The sequence below is a fragment of the Myotis lucifugus genome, unplaced genomic scaffold (assembly GCF_000147115.1).
Source record: "Myotis lucifugus unplaced genomic scaffold, Myoluc2.0 scaffold_133, whole genome shotgun sequence".
NCBI lineage: Eukaryota > Metazoa > Chordata > Mammalia > Chiroptera > Vespertilionidae > Myotis > Myotis lucifugus.
In genome coordinates this window covers 3246026-3261800 of record NW_005871181.1, presented here as the reverse complement: position 1 = coordinate 3261800, position 15775 = coordinate 3246026, and the positions used below count along the sequence as shown (strand labels likewise).

At 40.7% G+C, this 15775-nt stretch overlaps 1 protein-coding gene across 2 annotated transcripts in view; it reads left to right on the top strand.

Moving 5' to 3' along the window:
- BRINP3 (BMP/retinoic acid inducible neural specific 3) overlaps positions 1 to 15775 on the top strand; it is a 147732-nt gene that overhangs the window by 74638 nt on the left and 57319 nt on the right. For both annotated transcript variants that reach the window (XM_023758597.1, XM_014460549.2), the window contains one exon: positions 15529 to 15634. In XM_023758597.1, coding sequence (XP_023614365.1) covers positions 15529 to 15634 — 106 coding nt within the window. The remainder of the gene's footprint in view (positions 1 to 15528; positions 15635 to 15775) is intronic.

Here is a 15775-nt window from a genome sequence, read left to right as displayed (position 1 = left end):
GCCATCAGACACTGCAGCTACCCAGAGCTTCCGATTTCTAAAATTAGGTGAGCGCTGGCGACCACGGCCTAGATGCCGAATCGGCTCTGAGAAGTTTCCCAGGAATCCCCGACAGGCTTTTATCTTTCCATAGCCTCATCTTCCTTCTGCCTCTTGGTAGCAGAATAACAGCTCTTCAAAGAAGCGGGGAGAAGTCACAAAACCCTCTTTTGGAAGCAGCTTGCTTTCTCATAAGGACTCACGGTGGCTCTTTTCTTGTATAATTATTCTGTCTATTGCACGTAACTGTTCTCCAAACATCCATGATTGCAACACAGCAGAGCTAGGAAATTCCTTCAGCGAAGCTGATAGGTGAAGCTCTTTGGCAGAAACTCGCCTTCGAAACGCCTGCAGCACTGAGCTTGCGGTCCTGTGCCTGGCGACACTCCACACGTATTTGTTGAATGGATTTTGGTGCATTTGAGAAATATCAGCTGCCTGTAATCAAGGTGCTTAGACGGGAAACATTTCTTACTGAAGTAGGTACAGATTGGCTCTGTGTTGAATGCATTTCCCAGTGTATCTGACAGCCTCTGTGGAGAAAATGTGTTCTCCCTTGATGGAGCGAATAGGAATTCATTTTCTTTCAAAATTATCTTTTTCATCCTCATCAGTGTCTGAACTGAAAGAAAGGCTGGATTGGTTATCTCACATTTCATAACAGCTCTGGGAAGTAAAGTGAGGAACTTTTAGTTGGGATTGGAATGCGTGCATGGTTTATAAGCTACCTGGAGTTTTCTGTTTCATTTTGAATGAAGAGTCTATTTTTTTTTTAGAACAGTTTCAGGTTTACAATGAAATTGACAGGAAAATGCAGAGATTCCCCCTATACCTCCTCCTTCTACACATGCATCGCCTCCCCCATCATTGGTATCTCCCATCAGAATGGTACCTTTGTTACAATCGATGAACCTATGTTGAAACATTACAATGACCCAAAGCCCATGGTTTACATATGATCACTCCTGGTGTTGTACATGATGTGGGTTTGGACAAAAGCATACTGGCGTGTATTCATTATTGTGGTACCATTCAGAGTACTTTGTGCTCTGAATATTCATCCCTCTTCTTGTCCTCCTCCCCCTACAACAGTGATGGCGAACCTATGACACGCGTGTCAGAGGTGACACGAGAACTCATTTTTTTGGTTGATTTTTCTTTGTTAAGTGGCATTTAAATATATAAAATAAATATCAAAAATATAAGTCTTTGTTTTACTATGGTTGCAAAAATTAAAAAATTTCCATATGTGACACGGCACCAGAGTTAAGTTAGGGTTTTTCAAAATGCTGACACGCCGAGCTCAAAAGGTTCGCCATCACTGCCCTACAACCATATTTTTTGCATGAATGCTGCTAAATATTAGATTAAGTTCAATGAAAGAAATAAAAGTTATAAGGTACCTCCCCCAGAGTGCTCTAAAATTGGTCCATCTACCTGTCAATGGATAATAATCAGCCATATTGGCTGCCGCGGGTTTTTCTCAATTTCCTACTGCATTCCCAGGGATAGAGTTCAATACCTGATGGAGAAACAGCCTCCTAGTTCCCTTTGCTCTACATCTCTGTACCTACTTCCTGTTTCATCGTGTCACATGATGATGTCACATGATGTCTGAAAAAAGGCAGGAGAGCCCAGCAATGAAGAGCCCTGATTCCGGAGTCACATGACCCAGGGTCAGCATCCCAGTTCTCCACCTGTTGATTGCATGATCTCACTTGAATTAACTTACATTCTCTATCCGTTTAATTGTCCGTAAAAGGGAGATAATAATATCCCGTATGTTATATGGGCGTCATGAATGTTAAAAGATTTAGTATATTTAAGGTGCTGAGAACAGTGCCTCGCCCATATTAAGTGCTATACAGATGTTAACTTTATTAATTAGCCTACAATGACAAGTACAAGATGAGGCCTATAGACAGAGGACTCAGCAGCAAGCTCTAATACGGAAAAACAATTTGAGAGTAGCAGCCAGTCAGGGTCCCCTTACCCTTTTCTAAAGAATTGGTTATTGCCCTGGGTGGTTTGGCTCAGTGGATAGAGCGTTGGCCTATGGACTGAAGGGTCCCAGGTTCGATTCCGGTCAAGGGCATGTACCTTGGTTGTGGGCACATCCCCAGTAGGGGGCGTGCAGGAGGCAGCTGATCCATGTTTCTCTCTTATCGATGTTTCTAACTCTCTATCTCTCTCCTTTCCTCTCTGTAAAAAAATCAATAAAATATATTTTTTAAAAAAGAATTGTTTATTACAAAGGGAATCAAAGAGGGGGTACAAAAGGGCAGACTGCTTGTTAGAACTAAACTACAATACAGTAATCCATTTATTGGAATTTATGAAAATTCACTGAACCTGAGACGAAGGCTCACTTTCTGGTGAATTTATGTATTTCTGCCCATCATCACTGGAAGGCAGTTGGGGAAAGTGGTTTGCATCACATTCCAAAATTCCTCTTTCCAAATTTCAGTAAATTTGGGGGAATCTCAAACTTAACCTTTTCTGTCTGAGTGGCCAGTTTCGATTTTTGCCCAGATTGTTATCATTAATTATGATACTGAGATGATTAGGTCGCGTGTTCTTAGCTTCCCTTTGATCTTTTTAACAAAGGACTCATTTTTCATGAGTCAAGGAGATAAGAGACAGTTTGATCTCTCCTCTCTTAAAAGTATAGTAATTTTTAACTCATTGGAAGAATGAGGAAAAACCTGGGAAAGGTCATTTTCAAAATAAACTTTTCATTGAGTTTGCAGTTTTGAAAAAAAAAAAAGGCCTGAAGTGTGATATAAGGAAAGAAATGACCTCTATCAGTTTTAACTCAGTAAAGGGAGGACATTGGTGACAAATAACTGTGCATCTGAGATCAATTTTACCAATAGGAATATCGACACATCAAAAATTATGTTAGTTATCACCCATCAATAGAAATAATGACATATCATAAATTATCAATCATCAACACTATCTTGACGACTCCTAACTATGTACTTCCATTCCCATCCTCAAACTCACGCTCCCCTCTAATTTCTCCAATAGCCTAAAATGTTTTCCTCTGTTTATCATATTGCTGTCAAATTCTAACTGGTTAGAAGTAACCTCTTTGTATGCTATTCTCTACATTTCTTCTCCATACCTAGTCAGCCAATGGGTTCTGTCGATTTCTCTGGTTCTTGCCCCTTCCTCTCTGTTCCTCATGGGCATCTAGTTAGGCCCTTCTCAGTATAGAGCTGCCCAGCTGTTCTTGACCTCATTGTATCACCTTGCAAATGCAGCCTGCATACTGTCCCAAGAAACATCCTCTGCAATCCTTTCTGGATCCAAGCTGCTCAACACTTGGAAGGATTCTTATTTCCTGTTCTGTCTAATGCTCCGTAGATAACAGTCCCTGGAATTGAATGAGGCAATGTCTCCGATCATTTCCTGCTCAACCATTTCAACACTGACTTGAGCGATGGAGTAAAGGAAAGGTTTATCAAATGTTAGGAAACTGGAAAGATAGTAAACAGAGACACAAAACCAGCTCAGTAAGCCGGAATATACATGAATGTAAAGATATGATATGTTGTTAATATTTACGTAAAGTTGAAAAAAAAGATATCGCACCCTAGCCGGTTTGGCTCAGTGGATAGAGCATTGGCCCACAGACTAAAGGGTTCCGGGTTCAATTCCGGTCAAGGCCACATACCTGGGTTGCAAGCTTGATCCCCGGCTCCAGTCTGAGCGAGTGTGGGAGGCAACCAATCCATGTGTCTCTCTCACCTCAATGTTTCTTTCTCTGTCTCTCCCCCTCCCTTCCACTCTCTAAAAATCAATGAACAATATCCGAGGGTGAGGATTAACAACAACAACAAAAAAGATATTGCATTCTTGAACACTCTAAGCCTTTAATATATTATTCCTGCATCTTAAAACTTGAACACTTTCTGGCCAGGGGATTAAAGAAGACTGAGCTCGGTTTAAAAAGTAATTTGTGATGTGATATATAACCCTGAATTCATCTCCTGCCACCTGTTGAGGGATCCTTTTCCCCATCACGCTGTTTCAGAGGAGCTCAACGCTGACGACAGGGTGTGCCGGGCATAGAATTTGTCTTTCAGATTGCTGTTTTTCTCTCTGGCTGGATCGTAAAAGGTAGAGGTTCAATTACTTTTACATTTTAAAGTGCACTTTGAAGTGCATTAACTTGCTAACATGTCTGCCCTGAAATGCTACCCTAATTTAATATCGGTCCTATAACCTTTCTCTGTCTCACCTAGGCGGAAATCTGACCTGACCTTAATTGTATTTCTTGACTTTGAAGCGGCAGTCCTCTTAGGCAATTTGTGGACGCATAAATGGGGAATTTCGGCATTTTAAAAACGATTGGATATTTTCTTTTAAAATGTAGAGGTTTCTCTGAGAACTATAATAATCCTGTCAGGTTTAAAATACATAGCATTAGTCATGTGTGACTTATGTAAGCAGAAAGGCCGAGCCTGTTTTAAGTTAGGTGCCTGCGAATCTACTCTCACCTTCCCATAACTCAGAAATGGCGAAAGCAATTTAGCTCAAACTCTCCGACAAGTTCACCTTTGGTCAGAGTTAAAGTTTGAAAAATCTCCCGCAAAATGGATCATGGCCAAGAGAAAAATGTGACCTGAAGAGAAGATTCGACCAGCCCAGGTGGTGCAGGGCCTCCCTGGAGCTGCCCCCCTGCCGACAACTCAATTAAAACAACTGTACTTACCCTTCTCCAGGTATGTTTCCTTTTGCTTAAGGACAAAGCAAATTAAATCACCCTGCTTCCCCTGAGCCACACCAAGTTTTGGATGTGGGTGTATTAGCATCATAAAGCCCAGGTTGATTTATGTGGCGATCTGGAGCCACAGCCTTGGAGTCTGGTGGCTGCGGTCCCCCCACTGAGTACATACTCTTGTTACTTCATTGAAAACATTTCATTTTTCTTTTTTTTACAGTTGTTCCTTTTTTATTTTACTCTTCTTGTTGCCGTTGTTACTCCTCCCCTGAGGATATTTTTCCATTGATTTTGAGAGAGAGAGAGAAAAACATCGATGTGAGAGAGACACATTGATTGGTTGCCTCTCGCACATGCCCCGATCCGGGCCTGGGATCCAGCCTGCAATCGAGGTATATGCCCTTGACCAGAATCGAACTCTGGACCCTTCAGTTTGGGGCCGATACTCTATCCACTGAGCTGAACCAGCTAGGGCCATTTTACTTTTCTTGATATTTATCTTGATGGAAGTCCATTGCTAGTGTTTAACTATGAAGCATCTATTACTTAAATTAGATTTCTATTTTGGTAAGATGAGTGGAGCCATTTAATGACTCTCAGTTGAAGTAATAAAATGGTCAATTAAAGCAAAATGTACGCATAATATGTGATCCTGCAATCGTTAGATATAATCAAATGTTCGGTGCCCTATGTCAATGCAAAGTTGTCTAAACGTTTATGAATTACCCAATTAATTTGCTTACTTGGGGGATGTTTATTCTGTATCTGTGATGTACCCAGCACCACTAATTGTTGTTAGGCTTTTAGAAATGAAAATGCTGTGTGTTGTAGCCTTGCAGTATTTAGTCTGGTGAGGCAGCCAGATACCTACAAAAAAGGCAATATGGCAAAAATAACCAGGTCAAGGACACTCACTGATTCTTGTCTAAGGCAATCCTATCTAATAAAGACAGAATATGCAAATTGACCATCATTTTGTGACAAAGATGGTGGCACCCACAGCCAATAAGGAGGGGGTATGCAAATTGACGAGACAAAGATGGCGGCTCCGGGCCCAGAGTGAAGGCCCGGGTCCCGGGTGCCCAAGGGAAGCCGGTGCCAGCAGCCAGGGGAAGTAAGGCCTATTCTTGCACGAATCTTTGTGCATCGGGCCTCTAGTTGATAATAATTCTCAGAAATATCAGATCTGGGTCTTAAAGGATAAATAGCAGAGTATTTATTTCACGCATGGAAAGAAAAATCCAGGCTTTGAAATGGGAAAGGAAGAGCTATGCTAAGAAAATGCATAGAATGTCAGAGTCTGAAGAACTCTGTGACTGATTTGTGAAGTATTTATCGAAGTTATCATGACATAAATTGAGTTATTTTTCCCAGTCCTTTAGCTTTGCCCAATTTTCTACCCGTGCCTTCAATGTATCCTTGGCCAAATGAGTTTGTGGTTTCTCTGGCATTTAGGGAACATTTTTTGGTCCCTTTCACGTTGGCCTTGGTCATGTGACTTGGTCCATGGAATGTTAATGGATATGACACATGGGCTCGCAATGTACTTTGTGGTGCTTCTGTCATTGTCATGTGAGAAAGTCATTGCCTCTGTGGCCTGGGCCGTTCCCACAATGAACACCTGTGGGTCAGACCTGCGCCCAGTACACAGCCCAGATCCTGTGCTTCAGCAGACACACAGACCACCAAGAATTAACCAAAACCAAGCCCTTTTGAGCACCAGGTAGCTGATTATGGGACTACGACACAGTAGTTACAAAAATAGCTGAAGAAAGCAAGAAGCCAACTGGGGATCTGTAACAGTCTTTGTCATGTCCATAATTTTGTGGGGGATCTTGTTGGAATGGGAAATGTATCAACATTATAACTCAGAAACATTATTGGATTAAAAAAGTCTAATGGCATAGAAATAAGTTAGGATGTTGTTGCAGTAAATAACATCCTTAAAAGCCTTAACTAGCCCTAACCGGTTTGGCTCAGTGGATAGAGCGTCGGCCTGCGGACTGAAGGGTCCCAGGTTCGATTCCAGTCAAGGGTATGTACCTTGGTTGCGGGCACATCCCCAGTAGGAGGTGTGCAGGAGGCAGCTGATCGATGTTTCTCTCTCATCAATGTTTCTAACTCTCTATCCCTCTCCCTCCCTCTCTGTAAAAAACCAATAAAATATATATATTTTTAAAAAGCAACTAATGCAATGCCAGTAGAGAAACATATACCAGTAGGTTTGGGAATGTAGAATTTACTGCGTGACAACCAGTGTAAGGTGTAGGGGAAGTAGCCAGAGAAAATGAAAGTGCATTTAGACCTGAGAGATATGGTAGACATGGTGCTTCCATTAATTTATAGAGCATGACAGGACACTGGTTTTATATATACAAAGCTAATAAAGTCCATATGTGACATGAAATGTATGTGGGGTTTGTGAAAACCCAAACAGTAATGTCAAAGAGAGGTGCTTACTTGGGGGGGTCATGAAGTTCAAGAGAGAATCTAATGAGAAAATATGTGAGTATTACCAATAGATGGGTAATAAGTGAAAGATGGCCCTGGCCAGGTATCTCAGTTGGTTAGAGCATCGTCCTGATACGCCAAGGTTGTGGGTTCGATCCCTGGTCAGGGCACATACAAGACTCAACCAATGAATGCATAACTAAGTGGAACAACAAATTGATCTCTCTCTCTAAAATCAATAAAATAAGAATATATTTTTTAAAAAATAAGTGTGAAAGATGGAAGTGAATTCGATCAATCACAGAGAGCTTGTTGGTCCACAGAGAAGAGGGGCATTCTGGGAAAATGACCATTTAAAGAGAGAACTGACTTTCTTCCATCCACTCATTCATCTCTCCCGAGGTTTAGGTGCCCACAGGAAATAGGTCGTAAATAGTATAAGAACTTTTAAGGCATTTTTTTTTCCGTCTGAGATGATTGTCAAGTCTGGCCCCACAGCTGAAAGTCTTAATTTTGAATCAGAAAGCAATTGATCCCGGGGAGCTCGGAGCAGGCAGAGGTGGCTGGCCCACATGAGTCTAGCTTTGTTTCCCTGACCCTCAGGAGCTGAAGGGTAGCTGAATAAATGGGCAGAGTTCTCCTATTCAAGGCACGAAAGCACCTCGGGGTGAAGCTAAATCTTAATAGCTTCGCGGAGGACTGATAAGCTACTGCAGTCCCTTTTAAGCTTACACGTGCCTGGCACAGTCTTCAGCTACTCTCAGCCTTGCTGCCAATGAAGTATGGGCACAGCTGAACTGGAATCCCGAAGAGTAACCATGAAAAAATACCAGCACATCTAAGTGAAGCCAGAACAGGGGAAGGGAGCACAGAGAGAACACTCCTTCTAAACTTCTAAAGAAATCCGGGTGAGGGAGATAATTCCTCGAAAACTTAAAAAAATATAGTTCAAAATGCCATGCTGGTGAGAAAAAGTGTAACAATTAATGGAGAATTGTTACAAATAGAACATTAATAGAAAGTATAACTCAAAACTACACGAATGGGAAGAAAGGATAGTTTTGAAAACTGAAGTTAGGATTGAATATAGATGATATAGCCAACAGATATTGCATCTGGACATACAGAAATTTTATCAAAAAAAAAACGCACTCACTAAAAACAACAGGGATAAAATTTATAATCTACAGAAGGAATACCATTTCAACCTAGAGTTTATATTGCTATGAGATTATTTAGTAACAAATCTACCCAGTTTACTCATCCAGCTTCCTAGATAGTACTAGACTTCCAGAGAGACTGTTGTACTACTGGATGGTGCAATTGTATAACAAAAAATGAAATGAAATTTATATTAATGTAGGGGAAGGGACAACGAACCTAAAACAGCTGACATAACACCTCCACATAATACAACTGAAATAAATGGGAAGAAATAACACAACAGAGAGGGGATTTGGGGGAAAGGAAATAGAAGAGGAAGACAAGGAATGCAATGAGAGTCCACATTGGAGTTTTGTGATTTTGTTGCTAAGTTTTAAAATTCTAGGTTAAATATTCCAGAAAAGACACAAATGCCTACTTTAACTATTACCAAACTTTTTCTCATTTCCATTTTGTTATGCCTCCATTAATTACCCTATATAATAAAAGGCTAATATGCAAATCGACCAAACGGTGGAACGACCAGTCGCTGTGATGTGCACTGACCACCGGGGGCAGACACTTGACACAGGAGCTGCCCCTTAGTGGTCAGTGCACTCCCAGAAGCTGGCCTCATGGTTAGCCAGTGCAGCGGCGGTGGCAGGAGCCTCTCCTGCCTCCACAGCAGCACTAAGGGTGTCAGTTGGACATCCCTTGAGGGCTCCTGGACTGCAAGAGGGCACAGGCCGGGCTAAGGGACCCCCCTCCCCAAATGCATGAATTTCGTGCACTGGGCCTCTAGTTTATTATAAAGTATTTTCTGTTATAATTCTCAGGCTCTATATTAACTAAAAAAATTGGGGGAGGGCAGCAATGCATACTTTGATTACAGTATTGCTGAGCGATTTGCCCAACTTATTGCTTTTTTTCTTGGCTCTTAGAATTTTATTAGTGCCTATGTAATTCATGCAGACCGTAAGGTTCCTCTTTCTCTTATATTATTACTTTGCTCATTTGAAGTCATCTTGGTGCTGACTTTAATGATTATTAAAGAATGCGGATTTATCCTAACTTTTTGTGTGTGAGTAAAGCCGATTTTTTTTTTGAGTGAAAAAAAAAGAAATGACAGTTCAAGTGTTTCTGTAATGGCTAATTGAAATAAGAAATGAACTCTGTCTTTCTAATTATGCCTGAGTCTGTTGAGTTTTAGTGTGGTGTGATTATCCGTTCTCTCGGGCGCTTGTCTTATCGGGTGACAAATGGAAGAATATGACAGTCTCGATACGACACTTTAGCTAGTCAGTGCACAGGCATGAGCTGTCTTATTATAAAAAAGATAACTGACATCAGAAGCTTTTGATGTGCTTATGGAATCCAGAAATATTCAACACTTAGGGCACTTCAAAAGGCGCGAGTAAAAAGTTCTACATTTTTAATCAGAAGCAATAAGAAATGTTTTAATAGTTCGCTCAGAATAGGCATGGGAAATAGAAAGTTTCAGAGGAGTAATCCAAGATCTTGGTAAAAGTTTTTTTTGGGGGAAATGGAATAGTGGGCATTGTGGGGAATGTCACAATACATTAGGCTGATTCCTAAATGAAAGGAGACATTTCAGAATATTAACCATGACATAGTTTTATTAAATTTTCAACAGGAAAGAAGTTCTGTCTAACCAGGTGCCGTCTTGCATGTCCTAGTGCGCAGGGCACGTGCGGCTGGCATTTGGACAGGGAACGCGGTGCTGGGTGCTTTTCCTCCAGCTCTTGACATTCCCATCCTCACATTTTTTAAATAATATATTTTATTGATTTTTCACAGAGAAGAAGAGAGAGATAGAGAGTTAGAAACATCGATGAGAGAGAAACATCGATCAGCTGCCTCCTGCACACCCCCTACTGGGAATGTGCCTGCAACCAAGGTGCATGCCTTTGACCAGAATCGAACCTGGGACCTTTCAGTCGATCAGCTGCCTCCTGCACACCCCCTACTGGGGATGTGCCCGCAACCAAGGTGCATGCCTTTGACCAGAATCAAACCTGGGACCTTTCAGTCCGCAGGCCGATGCTCTATCCACTGAGCCAAACCAGCCAGGGCCCATCTGCACATTTTTAGTCACTTTGTCAGAAGGAAGCAGAGCCCCGCTGCAGTGGCTCAGTGGTTGAGCGTCAACCTATGAACCAGGAGGTCATGGTTGGATTCCCGGTTGCATTAATGGCCGCTTTATAATTTCTTTTATCCATGTGTTTCTAGATCCACCCATACTGCCCAATTGGTACTCACCTGGCGTCTCAGTCAAGCAGTTCACTGTGAGCTGATGATGCTATCAACTGAATGACCTATTTTGCTTCCCTTTTTTTAAAAAAAATTATTGTTGAAAGTATTGCCTATGCCCCCTTTATTCTCCCATTGACCCCTGATAGCCCCCCGATGCCTCCCCCCCCCCCGCCCGGGCCTCCACCACTCCACTGTCTGTGTCCATGGGTCATGCTTATACACATACAAGGTCTCCGATTGATCTGTTCCCACCCACCCACCCTCCCCTGCCTTCCCTCTGAGACTCCACAGTCTGTTCCATGCTTCGAAGCTTCCTTTTCTTATTTCTTTTTTACTTTTTAAATATATTTTCATTGATTTCAGAGAGGAAGGGAGAGGGAGAAAGAGATAGAAACCTCAGTGGTGAGACTCATAGACTGGCTGCCTCCTGCACGCCCCACACTGGGGACCAAGCACTCTGTCTGGCATGTGTCCTGACTGGAATTTGAACTGTGTGACCCCCTGGTTCATAGGCCGATGCTCAACCACTGAGCAACGCTGGCAGGGCAAAATACTGTTAGTTTTAACATGATTTACATGAGCTCTAAAAAAAGTATTTGTATTTTGGACATGGACCTAGAAGCATTTTAAAGTCTGTGGTCCTCTTAAGCAGATTCAATAAGTAAAAGGCAATGCGATTGCAATTCATAGAATAAACAATAAAGAAAATAAAAGCACTCTCCATGTTTTACTTCTCCTGTTTGCTTTCATTTCTAAGATAAATGTAGGAAATGCTGCCCCCACATAGCATTAATTTTTTATGCGAAGCAACAGAAAAGAACCTGTGGCTCCCTAGTTCCCGAAAATGTCATGCGTCCGGTCCAGGCGGTGGCAGCAGCCGGGGAAGTGCCCTCTGACATTGTCACCAGGATGCAGACAGCCAGCCACGGCCCAGACCCGGTTGAAAGCTGTATTGTTGTTTGTGGTGCCCTGTGGCAGTGAAGTTTTCCTGTTGTCATTGCTAACATTAAATGCATCAGAAAACTCTTAGCCAACTCCAGTGTAGTAACAAGATCCTACAGGTTTTGCATAATGAAGTCTACGGTTACCATTTATGTACCATCATCAGTTACAGACTTCACAAACGAAGCTTTTATAAAAATGTGGGTTTTTTAATATATATATTTGGGGTTCTTGGCCACCGAGTTTCTTGCAATTGCTGTGATTTGAAGCTATGCTACTTACAACAGAAATCAAAATAGCAATCTGTAGGAGTGAGCTTATAGATTTGGCCTCTCCAACACCAGCCAACAACCGTGCATTTAAATGCCATGGCAACCACGATTTAGGCACAAAGGAGTCCTGATGTTATTCAGCAACCTTGTTGTGACAAAATCGTGTCCAGTTTACCTTATTCCATATCACACTGAATAGACGCTTTAATCATCTAAAAAAGCCTCTCTCTTCTAGGTCCAAATGTACTTTCATGTCTTAATGGGTGTTCAAAGAGCATACAGATTCTGTCTCAATAGAGTTACCTGGGGCTGTCGGTGGGTGGGGGGGCATGTGTATTGTTTTGATGGTGGATAATTTATGGGGCATGGAAAGAAATAGGTCGATCATTGTCACAGGCCTGGACTCATGGTGGCAAGTACAAGTGCAAATTGCACCAAAGCAATTGCTCTCCAGGAACGCGCGGTCTGTTTTGTCCCCGAATCAAATGTGACTCTGTCTTTTGTGCCACTCTCCTCCAACCTTAATAGCTTATTTCACATACTCTATTTTTTAAAAATACATTTTGATTGATTGCAGAGAGGCAGGGAGAGGGACAGAGAGATAGAAAACATCAATGATGAGAGAGAATCATGGATCGGCTGCCTCCTGCTCGCCCCCTACTGGGGTTCGAGCCTGCAAACCAGGGCAGGTGCCATGACCTCCTGGTTCAGAGGTCAAAGCTCAACCACTGAGCCACACCAGCCGGGCTTCACATACTTTATCAGCCATGTTTCTCCTTTCTTCTAGTTTACACTTCACAGTTATATTGTTGATCTTGTGCACGTTTCATGGATATACCTAACTTAATATTGTTTATCATCATCCTCTTTATCCTCCTGTTTCTAGGATCACCGTTCCTCCTGAAGTAGAACCTCTAGAGAGTTTTAAAAATGCAATCCTAGGATAAATGATTCTAATAGTTAAATTATGGGGAGTGGAGCTAGAGAAAATAGTTTTCAGCATAAAGTCATTTGCATAGATAAATAATTCAACAATTCTTCTTTCCATTGAGTTAGTATTTGATTTGTTTTTGTACTTTTGATGTGAAAATATGAGTCATCTTGGCATTGGTTATTTATCATGAACTATTTTAAACTTCCATTAAATGGTTGGAGCAAGTTCAAGAAACATTGACAATGTCAACTATATTTTAAATCACGATATTAATTGTGTGTAATGCACCAAGTACAATGCTTATTATTTTGTGGAGATGCATAGAAATTTAGCATTGATATGCTCTTGTACTTTTCACTTGAGGACATAGAGTTTTATAGGTGAATTTGCACTTCTCTCACAAATAAGACAATTTTAAAAATTAAAGTCTTTGTTACTGAAGTAGGTTTATATCAATATGACCGTTTTATTTTTAAATGCCTCTTTTATTAACAATGTGTTTGCAAATTGATTTCTAAATTCAATTTTAAATCCCAGGAATGTTGCAGGATATAGAACTAGGAATACATTAAAATTGCAGTTTGACATTAAGTGCTTAGTAAAATGATGAAATAAGAATGACTGACAGAAAAAGAAATGGTAAGAATATCTTCAAACTTAATATTCCCATTTGAAGAAACAGATTATATAGTTATATAATTTCTAATTATTCAATGTAATTTATAATCATATATATAATTATATATAAACTAGAGGCCTGATGCACGAAATTCGTGCAAGAGTAGGCCTTCCTTCCCCCAGCTGCCGGCATCGGCTTCCCTCTGGCACCCCGGACCCAGGCTTCCCTTGCAGCCCCAACTTTGTCCAGAAGGTCATCCAGAAGGACATCTGGAAGGACGTCTGGTCTAATTAGCATATTATGTTTTTATTATTATAGATTGATAACATGTGATATAGTTATCATATATATTTAATTAAAACATATCTAAAATTTATATAGTTATATATATAAATTGTTTTAGTATCATCTAGTGAGATAATCATATATAATTAATTTAACATACATATTATATCATATATACGATTTATATAGTCGTGTATAAGTTACATATATATTGTAGCATCAACATTTTCTAAAGCTTTTATTAGTTTGATAGCTTTAAGCATATGTAATTGTAAAAGATCAACAAGCATACTGCTTTAGGATATAACAGAACCTAATCAACACATATTTTACTTTTTTAGAAGTCTAGTGTAGAGTAATATAAGAATGGGTGGGAATTTCTACTTGAAAGCACTAGTAAATTGATACTCGGAATAAAAGCCAGTGCATTTGGTCTTCGAAGTATAGGCACAAGCACATTTATAGCAATATTTATTGTTCATGACAATGACCCAAGATAGACCCCCATTCTAAGAGACTTGCACAGCAATCTAGACCAATTAAATTGTGCTTTACTGTAACTTTATTGCGAGACAGGGAGAGAGAGATAGAGACAGGATGAATGGGGATGCATTAGATTGATCAAGGCAAGTAAAGTTTCAAACACTTACGTATGGAGGTTAGAAAGCCAGGCTGATTTCTGAATGGGCATTTGATTCATGAGTCGGAGGTTCAGGTCCCAGGTCCAGCTGTCATTTCCTTACATGATACCCGCTGGCCAACCTCCCTGGGCTCCAGGGACCTCATTTGCATATGAATGGTGAGGCCAGATGAGTTTTAGAAATTTACATAGGCTGGCCCTGCTGCATTTTCTTAGAGGTTTCCCCCCAAAAAGTTTAATAAATAAATGTCAGTATTGTTTTGTAATAAAGATTTCTAACTAAAAATAAAATATTTACTCATCGATTTAGTTCACCATTCTTGAATTCCTACCGTGTGTAATTCTGAATAGGGAGTTTACAGTTAAATAAGTAAAGTTAATGTAAAGAGAGGATTGCAAAGTCATTTAATCATTGCCATAATGAAACATAAAGGAGACTTTATGGTAAGATAAGTGAGTAAGGTATTCAAATACCACAAATGCTGTGAGTCCTCAAGTGAAAAATTCAAGAGCATATCAATGCTCAATTTCCTTGCATCTCCACACAATAATAAGCATCGTACTTGGTGCATTATACACAATTAATATCATGATTTAAAATATAGTTGACATTGTCAATGTTTCTTGAACCTGCTCCAACCATTTAAGGGAAGTTTAAAATAGTTCATGATTGTCGTGCGGGTAACTGGGTAAGTGGAAGCCGCACAGAAGAGTTTAGACTTTGTTGTCACCATAAAAGAGGGGATATTTGTAGATTTTTAAGCAGAAGAATAAAACACTTAAGTCAGTTTTTAGACAGTAGCCTGGTAGATAGTTCTGATTCACTGAGGAAAAATGAACCAACAAAAAACAATTCTTATATGAGTCAAAACTTGCTCTCTACATAAAGGAGCATGCCCTTGTCATAGCTCGGGTAAAATTGTTGACCTTTTGTGAGTGATGCTTTTGACCAAAGAGGGCATCCACGATTCCCTAGGAGATGTATGCCTGGCCCAAGGGAAGAAAGTAGAATGACAAAGAGAGTCACCTGCCTGCTTTGTGTCTGGAGGTGTGGATGGCTGCTGTGGATCAGATCCTGGACCATTCCGTGATGTTTCCTGTCCAATGTATGCTGTCCCTGTGTGACAACTCCATTGAACCCAGAGAGCATGGTCAAGCCTGAGTTACATAATAAAGTTGGTGTGTTTTTTTGGGCAGGTAACAGAAACACGGACGGGTCCCCTGGGCTGCAGTAACTATGACAACCTAGATTCTGTCAGCTCTGTTCTGGTCCAGAGTCCTGAGAATAAGATTCAGTTGCAAGGTATGTAAGTAACACTCATTCTCCATGGGCCTCGATGGCAACTCTCCCACTGTGATGACTTTCTTCTTTAGTTACCAGCCCCGTGTGCAGTGCTGGGCTTTTAAAATTCTCATAAAAGGCCAATTTCCCAAATTTTGAGCT